Raw genomic sequence first — 23,681 nt, 5'->3', positions numbered from 1 at the left:
CAAACATACCCTCGTAAAACGGACTATCCTATTGATCCTCAACTTCTGCGATTTTACAAAATTGCCTCCAACACTCTACTCAGCAAACTGAATAGCAGTCTATCACAGTGCCATCCATTTTTGTCCCCAAAGCCCCATATACCACCCACCACTGCGACCTGTATGCTCTCGTCAACTAGCCCTCGCTACATATTCGTCGCCAGACCCACTGGCTCCAGGTCATCTATAAGTCTCTGCTAGATAAAGCGCCGCATTATCTCAGCTCACTGGTCACCATAACAACACCCACCCGTAGCACGCGCTCCAGCAGGTATATCTCACTGGTCATCCCCAAAGCCAACACCTACTTTCGCCGCCTTTCCTTCCAGTTCTCTGCTGCCAGTGACTGGAACGAATTGCAAAAATCGCTGAAGTTGGAGACATATCTCCCTCACTAACTTTAAGCATGAGCTATCTGAGCAGCTTACCAATCGCTGCAGCTGTACACGGACCATCTGTAAACAGCCCATCCAATCTACCTACTTCATCCCCATATTGTTTTGAACTTTTTTGCTCTTTTGCACACCAGTATTTCTACTTGCACATCATCATTTGCACATCTATCACTCCAGTGTTAATTTGCTAAATTGTAATTTCTTCGCTACTTTGGCCTATTTATTGCCTTACCTCCTCACGCATTTGCACACACTGTATATAGACTTTTTCTATTGTGTTATTGACTGTACGCTTGTTTATTCCATGTGTAACTCTGTGTTGTTGTTTTTGTCACACTGCTTTGCTTTATCTTGGCCAGGTCGCAGTTGTAAATGAGAACTTGTTCTCAGCTTGCCTACCTGGTTAAATAAAGGTGAAATAAAAATGTTACAAATTTTAAAAAGTCTGGACTTGACCTAAGTGATATTCCTGCTGGTTATGTATGGCTAATTGTTTTTCCCCTTGCAGTTTAAGGTCAGACCATTTATTTTTCACATCAGCTTTTCTCTTTTGGTCCATGGCTATTCCTGACTAAACCATAATTTGTGCTAGCATTCTATAAGGGGAAATTGCTGATTGTAAGGCATGTTCAGGTGCCGTCAATTTTAAGGTAATTTGAGATTTATAGAGTACATAGAGCCTGTTTAAGTCTGCACTTTGCTTTGTGTCACAGGAGGAGATGCATCTTAAACAGTTTGGGTAGAAAAGAAAAGTACACGAGGCAGGTCGAGAGAGTCTCTCCCACGCAGAATTCAACAGGAAAGTCAATTCCTGTTCAGTATGTCTTTGGTGCAAGTCATTCATGCTACAATCACAAATTTCTCACCTCCTGACAACTGAGGCTATACAACACTGCAAAGATGAAAGAGGAATTGGCAGCTGTGAGGCGTGAGGGGTGGCCTCCTCTCCGTGACCAGTGTGACAAACAGAGGGTCTTTTCAGAAACTACTGGCTACACTCCAAACCCAGGAGGGGGTCTAGCAAAAGCTCATGGGGAAACCGTGATGAAAATAATACTTAATTGAGCAATAGTTGTTAGTTTTCTCACATCAACAGGAAATACATAGAGAACACAGATCTTAACCACAAATACGTACAACAGCTTGTTAGTGGTAATCAATAAGAGTAAAGTTCCAGAGAGTAAAGTGGCCAGAGTCAATAAATATATCTATGTAAAAAGTATATACAGTGGGGCAAAAAAGTATTTAGTCAGCCACCAATTGTGCAAGTTCTCCCACTTAAAAAGATGAGAGAGGCCTGTAATTTTCATCATAGGTACACTTCAACTATGACAGACAAAATGAGAAAATCACATTGTAGGATTTTTAATGAATGTATTTGCAAATTATGGTGGAAAATAAGTATTTGGTCACTGACAAACAAGCAAGATTTCTGTCTCTCACAGACCTGTAACTTCTTCTTTAAGAGGCTCCTCTGTCCTCCACTCGTTACCTGTATTAGTGGCACCTGTTTGAACTTGTTATCAGTATAAAAGACACCTGTCCACAACCTCAAACAATCACACTCCAAACTCCACTATGGCCAAGACCAAAGAGCTGTCAAAGGACACCAGAAACAAAATTGTAGACCTGCACCAGGCTGGGAAGACTGAATCTGCAATAGGTAAGCAGCTTGGTTTGAGGAAATCAACTGTGGGAGCAATTATTAGGAAATGGAAGACATACAAGACCACTGATAATCTCCCTTGATCCACGCAAGATCTCACCTCGTAGGGTCAAAATGATCACAAGAACAGTGAGCAAAAATCCCAGAACCACACCTAGTGACCTAGTGAATGACCTGCAGAGAGCTGGGACCAAAGTAACAAAGCCTACCATCAGTAACACACTACGCCGCCAGGGATTCAAATCCTGCAGTGCCAGACGTGTCCCCCTGCTTAAGCCAGTACATGTCCAGGCTCGTCTGAAGATTGCTAGAGAGCATTTGGATGATCCAGAAGAAGATTGGGAGAATGTCATATGGTCAGATGAAACCAAAATATAACTTTTTGGTAAGAACTCAACTCGTCGTGTTTGGAGGACAAAGAATGCTGAGTTGCATCCAAAGAACACCAAACCTACTGTGAAGCATGGGGGTGGAAACATCATGCTTTGGGGCTGTTTTTCTGCAAAGGGACCAGGACGACTGATCCGTGTAAAGGAAAGAATGAATGGGGCCATGTATCGTGAGATTTTGAGTGAAAACCTCCTTCCATCAGCAAGGGCATTGAAGATGAAACGTGGCTGGGTTTTTCAGCATGACAATGATCCCAAACACACCGCCCGGGCAACGAAGGAGTGGCTTTGTAAGAATCATTTCAAGGTCCTGGAGTGGCCTAGCCAGTCTCCAGATTGTAACCCCATAGAAAATCTTTGGAGGGAGTTGAAAGTCCGTGTTGCCCAGCAACAGCCCCAAAACATCACTGCTCTAGAGGAGTTCTGCATGGAGGAATGGGCCAAAATACCAGCAACAGTGTGTGAAAACCTTGTGAAGACTTACAGAAAACGTTTGACCTCTGTCATTGCCAACAAAGGGTATATAACAAAGTATTGAGATAAACTTTTGTTATTGACCAAATACTTATTTTCCACCATAATTTGCAAATAAATTCATTACAAATCCTACAATGTGATTTTCAGGATTTTTTTCTCATTTTGTCTGTCATAGTTGAAGTGTACCTATGAGGAAAATTACAGGCCTCTCTCATCTTTTTAAGTGGGAGAACTTGCACAATTGGTGGCTGGCTAAATACTATATATATATATATATATAGAGAGAGAGAGACTTTTTATACACTGCTCAAAAAAATAAAGGGAACACTTAAACAACACAATGTAACTCCAAGTCAATCACACTTCTGTGAAATCAAACTGTCCACTTAGGAAGCAACACTGATTGACAATACATTTCACATGCTGTTGTGCAAATGGAATAGACAACAGGTGGAAATTATAGGCAATTAGCAAGACACCCCCAATAAAGGAGTGGTTCTGCAGGTGGTGACCACAGACCACTTCTCAGTTCCTATGCTTCCTGGCTGATGTTTTGGTCACTTTTGAATGCTGGCGGTGCTTTCACTCTAGTGGTAGCATGAGACGGAGTCTACAACCCACACAAGTGGCTCAGGTAGTGCAGCTCATCCAGGATGGCACATCAATGCGAGCTGTGGCAAGACAGTTTGCTGTGTCTTTCAGCGTAGTGTCCAGAGCATGGAGGCGCTACCAGGAGACAGGCCAGTACATCAGGAGACGTGGAGGAGGCCGTAGGAGGGCAACAACCCAGCAGCAGGACCGCTACCTCCGCCTTTGTGCAATAAGGAGCAGGAGAAGCACTGCCAGAGCCCTGCAAAATGACCTCAAGCAGGCCACAAATGTGCATGTGTCTGCTCAAACGGTCAGAAACAGACTCCATGAGGGTGGTATGAGGGCCCGACGTCCACAGGTGGGGGTTGTGCTTACAGCCCAACACTGTGCAGGACGTTTGGCATTTGCCAGAGAACACCAAGATTGGTAAATTTGCCACTGGCGCCCTGTGCTCTTCACAGATGAAAGCAGGTTCACATTGAGCACATGTGACAGACGTGACAGAGTCTGGAGACGCCGTGGAGAACGTTCTGCTGCCTGCAACATCCTCCAGTATGACCGGTTTGGCGTGGCATTTCTTTGGGGGGCCGCACAGCCCTCCATGTGCTCGCCAGAGGTAGCCTGACTGCCATTAGGTACCGAGATGAGATCCTCAGACCTCTTGTGAGACCATATGCTGGTGCGGTTGGCCCTGGGTTCCTCCTAATGCAAGACAATGCTAGACCTCATGTGGCTGGAGTGTGTCAGCAGTTCCTGCAAGAAGAAGGCATTGATGCTATGGACTGGCCCGCCCGTTCCCCAGACCTGAATCCAATTCAGCACATCTGGAACATCATGTCTCGCTTTAGTCCAGGTCTGGGAGGAGATCACTCAGGAGACCATCCGTCACCTCATCAGGAGCATGCCCAGGCGTTGTAGGGAGGTCATACAGGCACGTGGAGGCCACACACACTACTGAGCCTCATTTTGACTTGTTTTAAGGACATTACATCAAAGTTGGATCAGCCTATAGTGTGGTTTTACACTTTAATTTTGAGTGTGACTCCAATTCCAGACCTCCATGGGTTGATAAATTTGATTTCCATTGATAATTTTTGTGTGAATTCGTTGTCGCTACATGTCGTCAACTATGTAAAGAAAAAAGTATTTAATCAGAATCAGAATTTAATAAGAATATTTCATTCATTCAGATCTAGGATGTGTTATTTTAGTGTTTTCTTTATTTTTTTGAGCAGTGTATATATATATATATAGTTTTGTATGCTAGAAAGGAGTGGTTATTGAGATCACACATTTACAAAGAAAAGTAAGAGAGTTATATACTTACTATAACCCATACCCTGAACAAAGTACTTGAAGGCCTCTGCCAGTTTCCCTGGCTGTGGAGGAGATTACAGTAAGTTAGTTATCAAAAACATATATTTTTATGACAATGATTTAAAACCTATATTAGCATATAATAACTTTCAGATCATCAAACCTCACCTGCACAACCTGAGGTAAGCCTCCACAATCAGCCATCTACAGAGAGAAGAGGGAGAAAGAGAGAACTTCTGAGTCGCTACACATGATGCAATAGCTTAGCATTTAATATAGATTATTCAGGAGGAAAATGAATAACACACACAGAATATAACATGCTTCGCTTAACCTTAAACAGTGTAGTCTTGGTTGGATTTAACCTGGAATTGCACTCCACCTGAAACAAGTTTAAAGAGAGTAAATTAACATAGTTCATTACATAAAGGAACTGATATCCAACATTTAGTTCCATCATCCTACTATATATGCACAAGGATGTATAAGTGCATGATCTATAATCACAAGCTAAACAACAACCACCCTAACTAACTCACCACTGCCTCCACTGCAGGAGATGTGTCTCCAACCACCAACAGAGAAGGGCACCTGGAGGGGAAGAGGAGGTTCTGCTTGAGCATACAAATGCATACAGCCAGTAGTGCCATTCACCCCAAACATCGGAGGCTGCTAGGTGGCTAGTAGTATTTATTTATTCATTGTATTATTATAATAATTATTTTAAACAGGACAAATCTGCGCCCCTGTGCCCCCTATCGGCATGACGCCTGTGCATTCTGCCGAAAATACAGTAAAACCAGTTGAAACTCACGTCAGTGTGTTCACTGTGTCCTCATTAAGACCAATGACTGGCCTCTCGATTTCCAGATCCCGACGACTGTTATTGTAAAAGGAAAAAAAAAGACAAGGTTAAAGCCACATTCGTCCAGCCAGTAGTAGAGCCAACGACTATGGTGGGCAGGAGTGAATCCCTGCTCCCTCTCCACTCCTGCCCAGCGTACCCGTTGTAGGAGGCACAGAAGAGGGCCAGGTTGTCCTGATTGATGTCCTGGGCGATGTGAAGGCGGTAGGTCTGGACCAGCTCCTGGTTGTCTGTCAGCTCATCCTGGAGGGACACACAAGGCGTCAGAATGTGTGTGGATGGTATCATGATGTCGTCTTATATCACTTTTAAAACTATACAAATGTTCACTTTCAAACCAGATTATCAAAGGTGAATGGAACTCCTAGTCAAAGATGGGCAGATGCCAACCCATCATACTTACAGTGCTGAAGTGATGAGCCATCACCGTGTCCACAATGTTACTGGTCCACCCAGAGAGCTGTTGAGAAAAAAACAGGACAAGGTCTAGAAATAACGCATAGCTAAAGTGGCAGTCTTCTGCGAGATCACAAGGATCTATGGCTTTGCATTCAAAGATGGGTGATTGGTTAGAGAACTACTGACCTTGGAGGCAGCCCAGTCGATCCATCCCTCGGCACACGGATCCACGTTGATCAGAACCAGGCCCTCTACCAGAGTAGGGTTGTTCAGCTGCAGGCGAGAGGAACAACATGTCAGTCCCCAACATGAGCTGAAGTAGTATAGGAGCATACCAGTCTTCATAAATGGTATAATAAGGAAGGAATGATGATGATGAACATCTTAGGGAGATGTAGTGATTGGCATTATAACTGCATTCAGAATGCTACAAGCTTTTGTCATTTTCAAGACAGGCCAGATGTATCAACAGAGGCTGCTGAGATGCTGGTTACCTGAAACTACGTTTCTAGAATTTGAAAGTCTAATTAATTCAGAATGAGAGCAGACGTCCAGAAGAACATCCAACTATGTGACCCTTATAAATGGACTTCTAGGCCCTTGAGGTCTAGAACATTAAAAAAATATATATTGTTTTTCCATATCCAATCTTTTTCAATCTACACAAAGAGCCTCTGGGTCTGTGTTGGGGGCTCTGGAGTGGGTGGGATGTGGACAGAGATTTATGGATCATATTCTAATAATAGCTTACTACATCATTAATCAGATATGTGAAAGACAATAAATGCCAAACAAATTGAAAATCCAATCATGTGTGAGTACTTATGACTGAGTGTGTACAGACTACAGAGCTTCCTGTATCCTTTCCAGAGCCCTCTCAGACGGGACAAGGAGGAGCTGAGAGTTAGCGCCGGGCAGAGGATCAGCTGGTTCCCTTGGAGATTTTAAAATGCACTGCTCCCGAGGTATGACTGCGCAAAAATCTAGAATCATCAACTTCTCTGAAAGCTTGTCCTGTTTTTAAATCAAATGCAGCAACAGTTGTTACCAATCTAACTTGTTTCCAATTCATTCCAACTGATGGAATTTGAAAATCTAATTTTCCTCATTAATTCTGAATGAGAGCAGACCCCCAGAGGAACATCCAACTCTGTGATTCCTAAATCCTCCAGACTAATTCCACCCCAACACCCCCCTCCTCCTCCATCTTTCAGTGCTATTTTTCTACTCCTTCTCTACGTGCTCTTTCTGCTCTCTTGTAGAGAGAGAATTCAGCAGAGCTAAAAAAAAAAAACAGGCATTGAGTGCAGAAAGAGGAAGAACACGAGAGGGACAGTGAGAGATCGAGAGTAAAACCAGGTGATTCACCTCCCTCAGAATGGCAAGGTTTATAATAAACAAGAGGACTGGTGAAATGCTGCTGCATGGGTCTGATGTGAAGCACTGATGTACAGACTGACAAACAACCTCTATAATAGACCAGAATGAGAGAGACAGGAGATTTAGAAAATTAAAATGGACAGATGAGAGAGCTGCTGTCAGTGTTATGTAGACTTACTGCAAACCGGGATAGGATGTAGGCTCCTGCTCCCACGCCAATCCCAATCACACTGTTCACCCTGTGGACACCAGGAAATAGATCACACCATCAGCAACACCAACTTACTGGCATTACAGTCTATCCATCACCACCTAATGAGTCAACTGGTCAATGTCCATGTCACTCACTTGAGCTGAGTCATAACCGAGGGCAGCATCTCAGACAGTTCGTCCATAGTAGGGTACTGGTACCCTGTGGGGAAGGGTGGTGCCGCCTCCTGCTGTCCAGGGGCATCCACATGGACCACAGCAAAGTGCTGCGTGATCTCCAGCATGTCCTCAAAGTTAAACAGCGTGTTGAAGCATGACTTATCTGTACAGAGAGGGGAACAAAAAGATAGCAATGCAAACCCATTCATAAGAGATAAAGAATAAAATACATCTAGAAACAAGATACACAAGAATGGCACAAATCTGTACATATCATACATCAAACACAGATCCATGGCATAAACCTAAAGCATTACTCATAGAAGTTATGTTACATGTTTAGAACCACACTGCATCTTAGATAATGTCTTAGATAATGCTATACGGGTTAATCGTGCACACTCACGGTTGAGGCCGATGTCATGGTAGGTGAGGATGACTGGCCGGTTGCCCTTGGGAACGCCCCTCATGGTCACATGGAGCACACCATGGGTAGTCTCGATATCATGCTCCTGCAGCCAATCAGAAAGGAGAACAGATAGGTCAGGGTGTAGGCAGACAGATGTAAACAGTATGGAAGTAGGGAGGGAGACATCCTGGTGGCCAGACAGACCCAATAGGCCCTTGAGGTCTAGGATATTTTAAACATTGTTTTTCCATATCCAATCTTTTTCAATCTACACAAAGAGCCTCTGGGTCTGTGTTGGGGGCTCTGGAGTGGGTGGGATGTGGACAGAGATTTATGGATCATATTCTAATAATAGCTTACTACATCATTAATCAGATATGAGAAAGACAATAAATGTCAAACAAATTGAAAATCCAATCATGTGTGAGTACTTATGATTGAGTGTGTACAGACTATAGAGTTTTCTGTCTCCTTTCCAGAGCCCTCTCAGATGGGACAAGGAAGAGCTGAGAGTTAGCACCGGGCAGAGGATCAGCTGGTTCCCTTGGAGATTTTAAAATGCACTGCTCCCGAGGTATGACTGCGCAAAAATCTAGAATCATCGCCTTCTTTGAAAGCTGCCACTGCAGGGAGGAGTAACCCTCCGCTATTAAAATTCAGACACTGAAGCTGCCTTCACTTCTCTCCATGCCTCTCTCTGTGCGGTAATGTCTTTATAAGAGAGTACAGAGACTACAGCCATCCATAACATTATGATTCCAAGTCTGTGCATTAAGTTGTCAGTGTAAATGAGTCTTGGTGAGTGGGGCAAATTGAGCTTCATCGATATCATGACTTGAAACAGGAAGGGATGTAACACACCAAGAAAATAACAGCATCATTCCCTGGCGCGCCTCCAAACGTTCTACAGACCTATCCTGGACCTTTCTAGACTCGTGACAGAAGTATCTGCTGACGTCACACACCACAACGCGGCGCAAGGTCGGCATGACTTGGGACTGCGTATCTGAGTGTGGGTGTGTGTTTAACAGCGTGAGGGAGTGCTGGGCCTAGTCTCAGGGCCCAGTGGTCATCAATAATAAAGAAAGAGAGAGGGGGGGGGGGGGGGGGGGGGGGAGCTTCCTCTGCTCAGAATCAGGGCTGGGAATACTGCAGCAGGCACCATTTTAGAAATGAGAATGGTGGCTATCAAAGTTCCTCTGGAGATGGTGAAGGTTAAACCTTCCTGTCAAGGACAAGGCAGCAGTATCTCTGTCTGAGATCTCAATCAGACATACCAGCCATTTTCTATGCTTTAAAATGCACTAATATGAGGTTATTGTCAGATTAAGACTTCAATGAAATGACAGAGACAAGTACATGCAGTAATAATCAACCAGACACCCACTGAGTGTAGACACAAACAGCAGAACAGAAACATGAAGACACATGCAACAGGTTAACGCCTTTACTATTATCTGTTGTACATATGAACATACTATAAAAAATAAGAGAAACTTAAAAAATTTCAACAACACGTGCACACAGACACACACACACACACACACACACACACACACACAGTATTGGAAAACTAACCTTGTGGGGACATACAATTCAGTCCCATTCAAAATGCTATTTTCTCTAACCCCTAACCCTAAACCTAAACCTAACTCTACCCCTTACCCTAACCCAAAAACCTAACCTTAACGCTAAACGTGAACCTAACTCTAGATCCTAACCCTAAACATAATTCTAACCCTAATTCCAACTAGTAATAGCATTTGACCTTGTGGGTACTAACAAAATGTCCCCAGTTGGTAACATTTTTGTTAGTTTACTATTCTTGTGGGGACTTCTGGTCCCCAGAAGTTAAGTTAAACACGTCATCTACCTCAGATCCAGTCATCTACCTCAGATCCAGCCATCTACCTCAGATCCAGCCATCTACCTCAGATCCAGCCAAATACCTCAGATCCAGTCATCTACCTCAGATCCAGTCATCTACCTCAGATCCAGTCATCTACCTCAGATCCAGTCATCTACCTCAGATCCAGTCATCTACCTCAGAACCAGTCATCTACACTATATATTCAAAAGTATGTGGACACCCCTTCAAATTAGTGGATTGGCTATTTCTGCCACACCCGTTGCTGACATGTGTATAAGATCGAGCACACAGCTATGCAATCTCCATAGACAAACATTGGCAGTAGAATGGCCTTACTGAAGATCTCAGTGACTTTCAACGTGGCTCCAACATAGGATGCCACCTTTTCAACAAGTCAGTTCATCATATTTCTGCCCTGCTAGAGCTGCCCCGGTCAACTGTGCTGTTATTGTGAAGTGAAAACTTCGAGGAGTAACAATGGCTCAGCTGTGAAGTAGTAGGCCACACAAGCTCACAGAACGGGACCACCGAGTCCTGAAACACGTAAAAATATTCTGTCCTCGCTTACAACACTCACTACCGAGTACCAAACTGCCTCTGGAAACAATGTCAGCACAAGAACTGTTTGTCGGGAGCTTCATGAAATGGGTTGAGCAGCTGCACACCATGTGCAATGCCAAGCGTCGACTGGAGTGGTTTAAAGCTTGCCACCATTGGACTCTGGAGTATTGGAAACGCGTTCTCTGGAGTGATGAATTACGCTTCACCACCTGGCAGTCCGACAGACAAATTTTGGGTTTGGTGAACGCCAGGAGAACATGACCTGCCCCAATGCATAGTGCCAACTGTAACATTTGGTGGAGGAGGAATAATGCTGTTTTTCATGGTTCGGGATAGGCCCCTTAGTTCCAGTGAAGGGAAGTCTTAAGGATACAGCATACAATGACATTCTGGACGATTCTGCACTTCCAACTTTGTGGCAACAGTTTGGGGAAGGCCCTTTCCTGTTTCAGCATGACAATGCCCTCGTGCACAAAGAGAGGTCCAAACAGAAGTGGTTTTCGAGATTGGTGTGAAAGAACTTGACTGGCCTGCACAGAGCCCTGACCTCAACCTAATCGAACAACTTTGGGATGAATTGGAACGCTGACTGCGAGCCAGGCCTGATCCCCCAACATCAGTGTCTGACCTCACTAATGCTCTTGTGGCTGAATGGAAGCAAGTCCCTGCAGCAATTTTCCAACATCTAGTGGAAAGCCTTCCCAGAAGAGTGGATGTTATAGCAGCAAAGGGGGGACCAACTCCATATTAATGCCCATGATTTTGGAATGAGATGTTCGACAAGCAGGTGTCCACATACCTTTGGTCATGTAGTGTACCTCAGATCCTTCTCATTGGGTAGTATTGATCTTTCTAGGAGTAAGACATGCTCACACTCTGTTTTGCTTCTTCCCTTGACCTCTATCCCTTTACACACACACACACACACACACACACACACACCGCAGTTGTGCCTCAGACGCAAACAGACCTGGGGTGGGGCTGCTGGCCTGGACAGGGAGGGGGAAGAGTAGTGAGCACTGCAATGGCTGCTGCGACCCTTTACCCTTAATTAACAACAGTGGAACTAGGCTTCTGCAATGGGGGTTTAGACAAACTTCATAGAATGTGGAGGAGAATGCTAATGTGGAGTTTAGGTTTGTGTATGGTCAGAGATGGCTAATAATGATCTATACCAGACTAAGCTGAGGGCTAAGCTGAGAGGTGTCTGCAGTGACACCCAGAGGAATTTGCCAAAGATGGAAACACAGTCACACAGAGAAGGAAAAGAGGGAAATAATGAGGAGAGGGAGACGGAAGAGGAGGGGAGAGGAGAGAGATGGTGAGGAGAGAGAGGGTGAGGAGAGAGAGGGTGAGGAGAGAGAGAAGGAAAAGGTGAGGGAAAGTGAAAAGGCAGAGTAATGTGTCATGCCTCACCTATTCCTGCCAAGGGTGTGTGTCTGTGTGTCTCAGTCACCAGATCTCAACTCAATTGAACACTTATGGGAGATTCTGGAGCGGCGCCTGAGACAGCGTTTTCCACCACCATCAATAAAACACCAAATGATGGCATTTCTCATGGAAGAAGGGTGTCGCATCCCTCCAATAGAGCCCCAGACACTTCTATGCCAAGGCGCATTGAACCTGTTCTGGCTCATGGTGGGCCAACACCCTATTAAGACACCCTTTAAGTTGGTGTTTCCTTTATTTTGGAAATTCAAGACCAGAGAGAGCCTGTCTATGTCAGGGGGTTGAAAACAGCATTTAGCCTGGAAAGGCACTTGTGGGATATCTTTCTGACTGCACATCTGTTGTTGCTATGTGGGTGAAAGATCAATTCCTTTTCACTGTCAGACTGTTGCAGTTCATACGGATACATACACAGGGATTGCAAGGCCTGTTTAGCTGGTCTCTGTCACCACTGATCTGTACAAAGAAAATAGCTATTTTTTCTTCACGATCTGGCAAACACAGACACAAAAAAATGCAGTATGTGCAGAGACGAGCACACACAGACAGACAGACACATACCCATATTCTCCTGTATGAACAGACTCCTGAACGCTAACGCACATTCATATTTCATGCCATTATATTGACATGCACCTACAACGCACAATAACATATTCATGCCATCTATGTTGAAAACACACACATGCACAAATACACGTACTCACTCACACACAAACATGCACTCCCCCGCACACAAATTACGAACAGTCTCGACAGTAAGTGCACTAAAACACACAAATACAGTGTCCACCCGCACAAACACCTCTCTGCACACTGAAACGGCTCAGCTGCTTAGCTGGCTGTCTGAAGAGGCAGTTAGGCAGGCAGGTATTCTGCCAACCAGCCAGGGAGACCAGCCCCTCCCATAGAGCCAGGGTCTCTCTACCCAGACCCTGACCCAGCCCCGTGAAACTAAACCCAGCGAGGTGTGTCAGTCAGACGCACTCACCACTGCATTCCCAGAGCATGCGATCTGGTCCAGGTCCAGAATGGCTGACATGTTTCCCAGGCAGGAGAGGACTGTGTGCTGCTGGGAGCTTTAAAGATCTCCACAATGAGGGCGGGAGAGAGGGAGGGAGGCAGCGCAGGAGGGAGAGTGAGAGAGCAAGAGAGGGAGAGACAGAGAAAGAGAGAGAGCGAGAGAGAGAGTGAGCGCAAGAGTGTAATGGGGAGTTAGAGAGACTAACTGCACCAGCTAGACCAGCAAGAGGGAAAGGAGATAGTGACAGAAAGGGTGAATATTTTTTTATGAGAGTGGGAGGGATGGAAAAGATGCAGAGCGAGAGGACGGGAGATAGAAGGAGAGACAGAGTGAGTGAGACTGCAATTTGCGATTGGTAAGCACAGCGCATCCGTGCTTCCAGGGCTGTGTACCAGTTATTCTAATTGGATTTCAGCAGGTCAGGTGGGCAGAACGGGGGCGAGCTAGAGGAGAACAGGGGAGAGGGATGGGGGATGGATGGATGGATTGATGGAGAGAGAGCGAGAGAGAGAGAAAGAGAGCGAGAGAGAGAGAGAAAGAGAGAGAGAGAAAGGAGAGAGGAGGGGGTATTAAGTGGAGGCATGCAGGCAACCCAGGAGACAAACAGCACTCTGACGTCACAGAGAGAGAGAGTGGTTTTGTAGAAGGGATGCTGACTTTGACGATTGACCGCTTCCTTCCAGTGAATTCTGCATCAGCTCAGCAGCAGCAGTGAAATCAATGTCTGATCCTGATTCAATTTGTGGGCTAGAATTGGATTAAACACTATACCTGTCATCAATGAGCAACCAGGCTAATCATATGAAGATAAAATAATATCTTCTTGTTGCAGAGTGAAAACTCAAATGGCAGTGGCAGTGAAACATCAAATTGCTGAAGGTATTTTGGGCTCTGAGGGAAGAAGGTCTGCATTGAATATCAATAGGATCTCAGTCTTCTAATGCACCAATATGATTTTGTAACATCAGATTTTCCAGTAAGAAGACATTCAGTAATGATTTCTCTCAATAACGACTTCGCAATGAACCAGCTGTGACCCCATGGTCATCCAAAGAACCATCACCATGACGGGCTGCAAAAGAGAAATTTGTATCCAAAAGAGATTGACAGATGTCTATATTACACTGTAATAACAATCCATGTTGCTCTAAATCACGTCTGTGAGTGAGTGTGCGTGTATGCATGCATTCACTGGAGTCAGTATATGTGAGAGAGTGGTGCATACAGCGATACACAGATCTTTCCCTGTAAACGTCTCTCCTTCTCTATCGAACCTGATAACCTTTTTTTATTTTATTTTTATTTCACCTTAATTTAACCAGGTAGGATAGTTGAGATCAAGTTCTCATTTACAACTGCGACCTGGCCAAGATCAAGCAAAGCAGTGCGACAAAAACAACAGCACAGAGAAACACATAAACAAACGTACAGTCAATAACACAAAAGAAAAATCTATGTACAGTGTGCGCAAATGTAGAAGATTAGGCAGGTAAGGCAATAAATAGGCCTTAGAGGTGAAATAATTACAATTTAGCATTAACACTGCAGCGATAGATGTGCAGATGATGATGTGCAAGTAGAGATACTGGGGTGCAAAAGAGCAAGAAGATAAATAACAATATGGGGATGAGGTAGTTGGGTGTGCTATTTACAGATTGGCTGTGTACAGGTACCGGTGAGCTGCTCTGACAGATGATGCTTAAAGTTAGAGAGGGAGATATGGGCCGTGGGGTGAGACAGGGATGCAGCTTAAGCCCCACCCTCTTCAACATATATATAAACTAATTGGCGCGGGCACTAGAAATGTCTGCAGCACCCAGCCTCACCCTACAAGAATCTGAAGTCAAATGTCTACTGTTTGCTGATGATCTGGTGCTTCTGTCACCAACCAAGGAGGGCCTACAGCAGCACCTAGATATTCTGCACAGATTCTGCCAGACCTGGGCCCTGACAGTAAATCTCAGTAAGACCAAAATAATGGTGTTCTAAAAAGGGTCCAGTCACCCGGACCACATATACAAATTCCATCTAGACACCGTTGCCCTAGAGCACAAAATAAACTATACATACCTAGGCCTAAACATCAGCGCCACAGGTAACTTCCACAAAGCTGTGAACGATCTGAGAGACAAGGCAAGAAGGGCATTCTATGCCATCAAAAGGAACATAAAATTCAACATACATGCATGAAGAATTCTGCAAAACTATCCTTCGCGTACAAAGTAGAACACCAAATAATGCATGCAGAGCAGAATTAGGCCGATACCCAAAAGATTATCAAAATCCAGAAAAGAGCCGTTAAATTCTACAACCACCTAAAAGGAAGTGATTCCCAAACCTTTAATGACAAAGCCATCACCTACAGAGAGATGAACCTGGAGAAGAGTCCCCCAAGCAAGCTGGTCCTGGGGCTCTGTTCACAAACAGACCCCACAGATTGGATTGGAGATGCTTAATGTGTGTTTGGAAGGAGAGATAGTCTAACCAGACACCTAGGTATTTGTAGTTGTCCACATATTCTAGGTCAGAACTGTCCAGTGTAGTGATGCTAGTCGGGCGGGCGGGTGTGGGCAGCAATTGGTTGAAGAGCATGTATTTAGTTTTACTAGCATTTAAAAGCAATTGGAGGCCACGGAAGGAGTGTTGTATGGCATTGAAGCCTGTTTGGAGGTTTGTTAACACAGTGTCCAAAGAAGGCCCAGATGTATACAGAATGGTGTCGTCTGCGTAGAGGTGGATCAGAGAATCACCAGCAGCAATAGCGACATCATTGATGTATACAGAGAAAATAATCTGTCTGAGAATTGAACCCTGTGGTACCCCCATAGACACTGCCAGAGGTCGGGACAACAGGCCCTCCGATTTGACACACTGAACTCTATCTAAGAAGTAGTTGGTGAACCAGGCAAGGCAGTCATTTGAGAAACCAAGGCTATTGAGTCTGCTTGATAAGAATGTGGTGATTGACAGAGTCGAAAGCCTTGGCCAGGTTGTTGAAGACGGCTGCACAGTACTGTCTTTTATCGATGGCGGTTATGATATCGTTTAGGACCTTGAGTGCGGCTGAGGTGCACCCCTGACCAGCTCGGAAACCAGATTGCATAGTGGAGAAGGTACGGTGGGATTCGAAATGGTCGGTGATCTGTTTGTTAAATTGACTTTCAAAGATTTTAGAAAGGCAGGGTAGTGATATAGGTATATAACAGTTTGGGTCTAGAGTGTCTCCCCCTTTGAAGAGGGGGATGACTGTGACAGCTTTCTCAGACAATGCGAAAGAGGGGTTGAACAATAGGGGTTGCAACAATTTCGTCTGATAATTTTAGAAAGAGAGGGTCCAGATTGTCTAGCCCGGCTGATTTTTAGGGATCCAGAACTTGCAGGTCTTTCAGAACATCAGCTGTCTGGATTTGGGTGACGGAGAAGCGGAGGGAGGAGTGGGGCTTGGGCAAGTTGCTGCAGGGGGTGCAGAACTGTTGGCCGGGGTAGCCAGGTGGAAAGCATGGCCAGCCGTAGACAAATGCTTATTGAAATTCTCAATTATCGTAGATTTATCGGTGGTGACAGTGTTACCTAGCCTCAGTGCAGTGGGCAGCTGGGAGGAGGTGCTCTTATTCTCCATGGACTTTACAGTGTCCCAAAACTTTTTGGAATTAGTGTTACAGGATGCAAATATCTGTTTGAAAAAGCTAGACTTAGCTTTCCTAACTGACTGTGGATATTGGTTCCTGACTTCCCTGAAAAGTTGCATATTGCAGGGGCTATTCGATGCTAATGCAGAACGCCACAGTATGTATTTGTGTTGGTCAAGGTCAGTCAAGTCTGGGGTGAACCAAGGGCTATATCTGTTCTTAGTTCTACATGTTTTGAATGGGGCATGCTCATTTAAGATAGTGAGGAAAGCAGTTTTAAAGAGCAACCAGGCATCCTCTACTGACAGGATGAGGTCAATATCCTTCCCGGATACCCGGGCCAGGTCGATAAGAAAGGCCTGCTTGCTGAAGTATTTTAGGGAACGTTTGAAGATGATGAGTATGGTCGTTTGACCGCAGACCCATTACGGACGCAGGGTATGAGGCAGTGATCGCTCAGATCCTGGTTGAAGATAGCAGAGGTGTATTTAGAGGGCAAGTTGGTCAGGATGATATCTAAGAGGGTGCCCATGGTTACGAATTTAGGGTTGTACCTGGTAGGTTCCTTGATAATTTGTGTGAGATTGAGGGCATCTAGTTTAGATTGTAGGACGGACGGGGTGTTAGCATATCCCAGTTTAGGTCACCTAACAGTACGAACTCTGAAGATAGATGGGGGGCAATCAATTCACATATGGTGTCCAGGGCACAGCTGGGGGCTGAAGGGGGTCTATAACAAGCGTCAACGGTGAGAGACTTGTTTCTGGAAAGGTGGATTTTTCAAATTAGAAGCTCGAACTGTTTGGGCACAGAGCTGGATAGTATGACAGAACTCTACAGGCTATCTCTGCAGTAGATTGCAACTCCGCCCCCTTTGTCGGAAAATGTTGTAGTTGGGGATGGACATTTCAGGATTTTGGTGGCCTTCCTAAACCAGGATTCAGACACGGCTAGGACATCAGGGTTGGCAGAGTGTGCTAAAGAAGTGAATAAAACAAATTTGGGGAGGAGGCTTCTGATGTTAACTTGCATGAAACCAAGTATTTTACGGTTACAGAAGTCAACAAATGAGAGTGCATGGGGAATGGGAGTGGTGCTGGGGGCTGCAGGGCTTGGGTTAACCTCTACATCACCAGAGGAACAGAGGAGGAGTAGGATAAGGGTACGGCTAAAGGCTATAAGAACTGGTCATCTAGTGTGTTCGGAACAGAGAGTAAAAGGAGCATATTTCTGGGTGTGGAAGAATAGATTCAAGTCATAATGTACAGACAAGGAATGGTATGGTAGGGTGTGAGTACAATGGAGGTAAACCTAAGCATTGAGTGATGAGAGAGGTTTTGTCTCTAGAGGCACCAGTTAAGCCAGGTGAGGTCACCACATGTGTGGAGGGTGGGACAAAAGGGCTATCTAAGGCATATTGGTCAGGGCTTTGGGCTCTACAGTGAAATTAGACAATAATCACTAACCAAAACAGCAATAGACAAGGCCTATTGACATTAGGGAGAGGCATGTGTAGCCGAGTGATCATAGGGTTCAGAGAGTAGCGATAGGTGAGTCAGGGAGCCGATTCAGTAGTCGCAACTACGCTAGGCGAGCTGGAGACAAGGCGATTTAGACAGCTAGCGGGCTGGGGCTAGCAGATGGGCCTTCGGCGATGTCGCAATGGAAGAGCCTGTTGAAACCACCTCGGACGATTACGTTGGCAGACCAGTCGTGATGGACTGGCGGGGCTCCGTGTTGGCAGTAAAGGGTCCAGGGAAATTAGCAAAAGAGGTATTGTAGCCCAATAATTTACTGGTGGACCTCTTCGACTAGCCGGGAGATGGGAGTAGCCACTCGGATTGCTAGCCAGCTGCAATGATCCGGTGTAAAGGTTCAGAGCTTGCAATAGGAATCCGAAGATGTGGTAGAGAAAAAGCTGTCCGATATGCTCTGGGTTGATATCGCGCTGTGCAGACTGGCAGGTATTGACGGAGCTGAGGCTGGCTGGTGTCCGAGTTAGGGGTGAAGACCACTAGCAGTAGCTAACTGACTACTAGCTAGTAGCTAGTTAGCTGGCTAGCTGCTGATGGGGGTTCCGGTTCTAAAGTATAAAAATAGCAGATCCGTACCACATTGGGTGAGGCGGGTTGCAGGAGACTATATTCAGCCCGTAGATGGAAAGTGAGATTTAAATCTATTAAAAAAAAACTGAGGAAAACTATATCTACACGGGACAGGACAAGACAAAACACATATCCGACTGCGACGCCATCTTGGAATTTTGATTCTTCATAATAGCCACCCTTTGCACACGCTTGGCATTCTCTCAACCAGCTTCATGAGGTAGTCACCTGGAATGCATTTCACTTAACAGGTGTTGTTAAAAGTTAATTTGTGGAATTACTTTCCTTCATTTGAGCCAATCAGTTGTGTTGTGACAAGGTAGGGGTGGCATACAGAAGATAGCAAATGGTGGAGTGGGGTCCACGTCCCCCTCTCTTTCCAAGACCAAGTCCATATTATGGCAAGAACAGCTCAAATAAGCAAAGAGAAACCACAGTCCATCATTACTTTAAGACATGAAGGTCAGTCAATACGGAACATTTCAAGAACATTGAACGTTTCTTCAAGTGCAGTCACAAAAACCATCAAACGCTACGATGAAACTGGCTCTCATGAGGACCACCACAGGAATGGAAGACTCAGAGTTACCTCTGTTGCAGAGGATAAGTTCATTACAGTTACCAGCCTCAGAAATTGCAGCCCAAATAAATGCTTCACAGAGTTCAAGTAACAGACACATCTCAACATCAACTGTTCAGAGACAGCGTGAATCAGGCCTTCGTGGTCGAATTGCTGCAATGAAACAACTACTAAAGGACACCAATCAGAAGAAGAGACTTGATTGGGCCAAGAAACATGAGCAATGGACATTAGAACGGTGGAAATCTGTCCTTTGGTCTGAGGAGTCCAAATTTGAGATTTATAGTTCTAACCGCCTTGTGTTTGTGAGACGCAGAGTATGTAAACGGATGATCCCTGCATGTGTGGTTCTCACCATGAAGCATGGAGGAGGAGGTGTGATGTGTGGGAGTGCTTTGCTGGTTACATTGTCAGTTATTTATTCGGAATTCAAGGCACACTTAACCAGCATGGATACCACAGAATTCTGCAGCGATACGCCATCTCATCTGGTTTGCGCTTAGTGGGACTATCATTTGAAACGACATCCGCTCCTCATTCAATCAGCCTATTGAGTCCACTGGTCCCACTCACACAGACGTACCCTACGCCTTGACTTCTTTTTCCCCTCTCTTTCCAGAATAAATTCTGTGTCTAGTGAGGTCTGGCCGCCCAACAACCTGCCTGCTCGACTCCAATTCCTCACTTCCCTCATCAACTCTTCCCTGACCAATGGCTGCGTCCCCAATGACTTCCAAATGGCCCGAGTCGCTCCCCTCCTCAAAAAAACAACACGACTCATTTGAGGTCAAAAACTATAGACCCCCCCCCCCCCAAAGGTGCGGACTCCGGCCGCAAAACCTAAACCCATAGGGGAGGGTCCGGGTGGGCATCTGTCCGCGGGGGCGGCTCTGGCGCGGGACGTGGACCCCACTCCACCATAGTCTTGGCCCACTTAAGTGGCGCCTTTGGAGCGGCGACCCACGCCGCCGAACTTGGACTGGGGACCCTTGCAGCGGGCCCCGAATAGACGGGAGTCTCCGGCAGCGCCGGACAGGCGGGAGACTCCGGCTGTGCCGGAGTGAAGGGCGACTCCGGCAGCGCCGGAGTGACGGGCGGCTCTGGCAGCTCCTGACAGACGGGCGGCTATGGCAGCTCCTGACAGACGGGCGGCTATGGCAGCTCCGGACAGACGGGCGGCTATGGCAGCTCCGGACAGACGGGCGGCTCTGGCAGCTCCGGACAGACGGGCGGCTCTGGCAGCTCCGGACAGACGGGCGGCTCTGGCAGCTCCGGACAGACGGGCGGCTCTGGCAGCTCGGGACAGACGAGCGGCTCTGGCAGCTCGGGACAGACGGGAGAACCTGGAGGGAGGAGACGGAGAGACAGCCTGTTGTGTGGGGCTGCCACAGGACCCACCAGGCTGGGGAGACCTACAGGAGGCCTGGTGCGTGGAGGAGGCACCGGATGGACCGGGCTGTGGGGGAGCACTGTAGCTCTGGTGCGCAGCCTTGGCACCACTCCTCCAGGCTGGATGACCCCTTTAGCACGGACCCTCCAGAGTGCAGGCACAGGTTGAACCGGGCTGTGGGTGAGCACTGGAGATATGGTGCATACCACTCGCACCTCTCCCTTAGGCTCAATGCCCACATTCGCCCGGCACGGAGACACAGCACGCAGCGCCGGCGCAGGATACCCTGGGCCCAAAACGGCATACCGGAGACCAAACACGCTGAGCTATCACAACACGCCCTGTCTGGATGCCCACTCTCGCATGGCACTTGCGGGGGGCTGGTCTATAGAGCACCGGGCTATGAGCGCGTACTGGCGAAACCGTGAGCTTGACCGCATAACACGGTGCCTGACCAGTACTGCGCTTCTTCCGGTAAGCACGGGGAGTTGGCTCAGGTCTATCGCCTGACTCCGTCAATCTCCCCGTGTGCCACCCCCCTCTCGTGCCTGTTGCTCTGCTTTACCTCATATCGCCGCCGCTCAGCTCACGCTGCCTCCAGATCTTCCTTGGGGCGGCGATATTCCCCAGCCTGTGCCCGGGGTCCCTTGCCTTCCAGTATCTCCTCCCAAGTCCAGGAGTCCAGAACCCTCTGCTCTGGGTTACCACACTGCTTGGTCCTTTGGTGGTGGGTAGTTCTGTAACGGTTTTCCTCCTCTTCTGAGGAGGAGTAGGAAAGATCGGACCAATGCGCAGCGTGGAAAACAACTACCCACAAATCATAGTGGGAAAACAGGCTGCCTAAGTATGGTTCTCAATCAGAGACAACGATCGACAGCTGCCTCTGATTGGGAACCATACCAGGCCAAACACAGAAATACAAAACATAGAATACACAACATAGAATGCCCACCCCAACTCACGCCCTGACCAAACTAAAACAGAGACATAAAAAAGGAACTAAGGTCAGGACGTGACAGACACATTTACAATGTACAAGCACATGTTGACTGGTCTAATGATGATGCATGCATCTCTGGTAAAAAATCCCCCCCACCTGGATTATCAATAATCTATTCACAAGTGATCTCCACACACACTGATAAATCACCACCATTTTATTTCAGGTATACATTTCTGATTAGAGTCTGTTTTGTTTTAATTCCAGTGTCACCTCAGAACGCAATCATAGAGACTGTTTCTATGTCTCTCTGCCAAAGGCAGGCCAGTGACAGTGTCATAGCCAAGCTGTCACCTCTCCATCCCTGTGAGTCATACAGACACTGTTGTCTCAGCAACAACCACCCCATCCAAGGAGGGACGGACAGAGGAGAAAGTGGAGGACAGGGATAGCAGCTTAAAAAAGACACTGATGTACTTCTCATTGCACTGTTTTCCCCACTTCTCCTTCAGAGCTACATTAACCAATATATTAACCACATTAGCCTTCTGCATTGTACAGGCACATCTCAGACACAAAAGTCTAGCGCCTCTGCTCTGCACCATCAGTCAGGCTTAGAGCGCCCTCCCCTGGGCTAAACGAGGTCAGCAGAACACAGAGGGCCAATGACTTGCAATCCCAGTTTGATTTCATATGAAGCCATTTGCTCCACCCACTGAAGAGGAAGAGAGAGGAGAGTGCATTCCTGGAGGAGGCTAAGATCAAGCCTAAGAGGTTGTCAGGTTTTTTAGCTTATAAAGTGAGTTCCAAAAGGATTGGGCTGTTTTTTTGGCTCTGTGTTCCAGCATTTTGAATTTAATTTAACCTGATACAATGACTATGAGCATAAAGTGCAGACTGTCAGCTTTAATTTGAGGGTATTTTCATTCATATCAGGTGAACTGTTTGGAAATAAAACACTTTTTGTTCATAGTCCACCCATTTTAGGGGAACAAAAAGTGTTGGGACAAATTCACTTCTGTGTATTAAAGTGGTTAAAAGTGTAGTATTTGGTCCCATATTCCCAGCACACAATGATTACGTTAAGCTTTGCTGTTTGTTTTGGTTGTGTTTCAGATTTTGTACCATATAGAAATTAACGGTAAATAATGCGTTGCGTAATTTTGGAGTCACTTTTACTATTTATTAAAAATAGAATATGTTTCTAAACACTTCTACATTCATGTGGATGCTACCATGATTACGGATAACCTCTCAACAGGGCAGGTTAGCATTTTTGGGGGGTAGGATATTTATGCGTCTGTAACTTTCTCACTATGTACAAAAAGTGATTTCTAAACGGTTCACTCGATATGGATGAAAATTAAAGCGGTCTGCACTTTAACCTCACAGCCATTGTATCATTTCAAATCCAAAGAGCTGGAGTACAGATCCAAAACAACAGCAAAAAATGTCATTGTCCCAATACTTTTGGAGCTCACTGTACATAGAACAATATATCTGAAATGGATCACACCATTGTCTCTGCTAGATCTAAGGAGGACTGAACTGTTATGTTGAACAGAGCTGAGCACCCCGTTACTCCCCCCTCAGTGCCACTGCAGCTCCCAGAGCACGTCTCCTGATTCTGCACTCATTTATTAGCATCACATTTTGAATAGCCATGTCTAGCTCCATCATTTTGTTCAGAATTCCTGCCAAGAGTGTAAACATATAAGAATGTGTGAAGGGAGGGAGGGTGACACACATCTACTATGCTATGTTTTTGTCTTACGTCTCTCTTTATGTAGTGTTGTGGTGTCTCACTTGTCGCGATGTGTTTTGTCCTAAATAAATG

The 23,681-nt window shown here is 45.9% G+C and overlaps 1 protein-coding gene across 4 annotated transcripts in view; it reads right to left on the bottom strand.

Moving 5' to 3' along the window:
• LOC110494552 (protein NDRG3) overlaps nt 1-23,681 on the bottom strand; it is a 49,656-nt gene that overhangs the window by 5,665 nt on the left and 20,310 nt on the right. For 3 of the 4 annotated variants that reach the window (XM_021569719.2, XM_021569721.2, XM_036950638.1), the window contains exons 4-14: nt 8,294-8,399; nt 7,867-8,050; nt 7,697-7,757; nt 6,325-6,411; nt 6,143-6,199; nt 5,879-5,982; nt 5,689-5,754; nt 5,414-5,465; nt 5,209-5,256; nt 5,043-5,078; nt 4,885-4,936 (exon numbers count right to left, since the gene is read on the bottom strand). In XM_021569719.2, the coding sequence (XP_021425394.2) occupies nt 4,885-4,936; nt 5,043-5,078; nt 5,209-5,256; nt 5,414-5,465; nt 5,689-5,754; nt 5,879-5,982; nt 6,143-6,199; nt 6,325-6,411; nt 7,697-7,757; nt 7,867-8,050; nt 8,294-8,399 (853 nt within the window). Of the gene's footprint in view, nt 1-4,884; nt 4,937-5,042; nt 5,079-5,208; nt 5,257-5,413; nt 5,466-5,688; nt 5,755-5,878; nt 5,983-6,142; nt 6,200-6,324; nt 6,412-7,696; nt 7,758-7,866; nt 8,051-8,293; nt 8,400-13,167; nt 13,555-23,681 lie in introns of those variants that run through there. The other variant, XM_021569720.2, reaches the window with a different exon arrangement.

This window comes from Oncorhynchus mykiss, chromosome 17 (genome assembly GCF_013265735.2).
Source record: "Oncorhynchus mykiss isolate Arlee chromosome 17, USDA_OmykA_1.1, whole genome shotgun sequence".
NCBI lineage: Eukaryota > Metazoa > Chordata > Actinopteri > Salmoniformes > Salmonidae > Oncorhynchus > Oncorhynchus mykiss.
The sequence above is the reverse complement of the archived record's forward strand: the minus strand, read 5'-3'. Positions and strand labels throughout refer to the sequence as shown.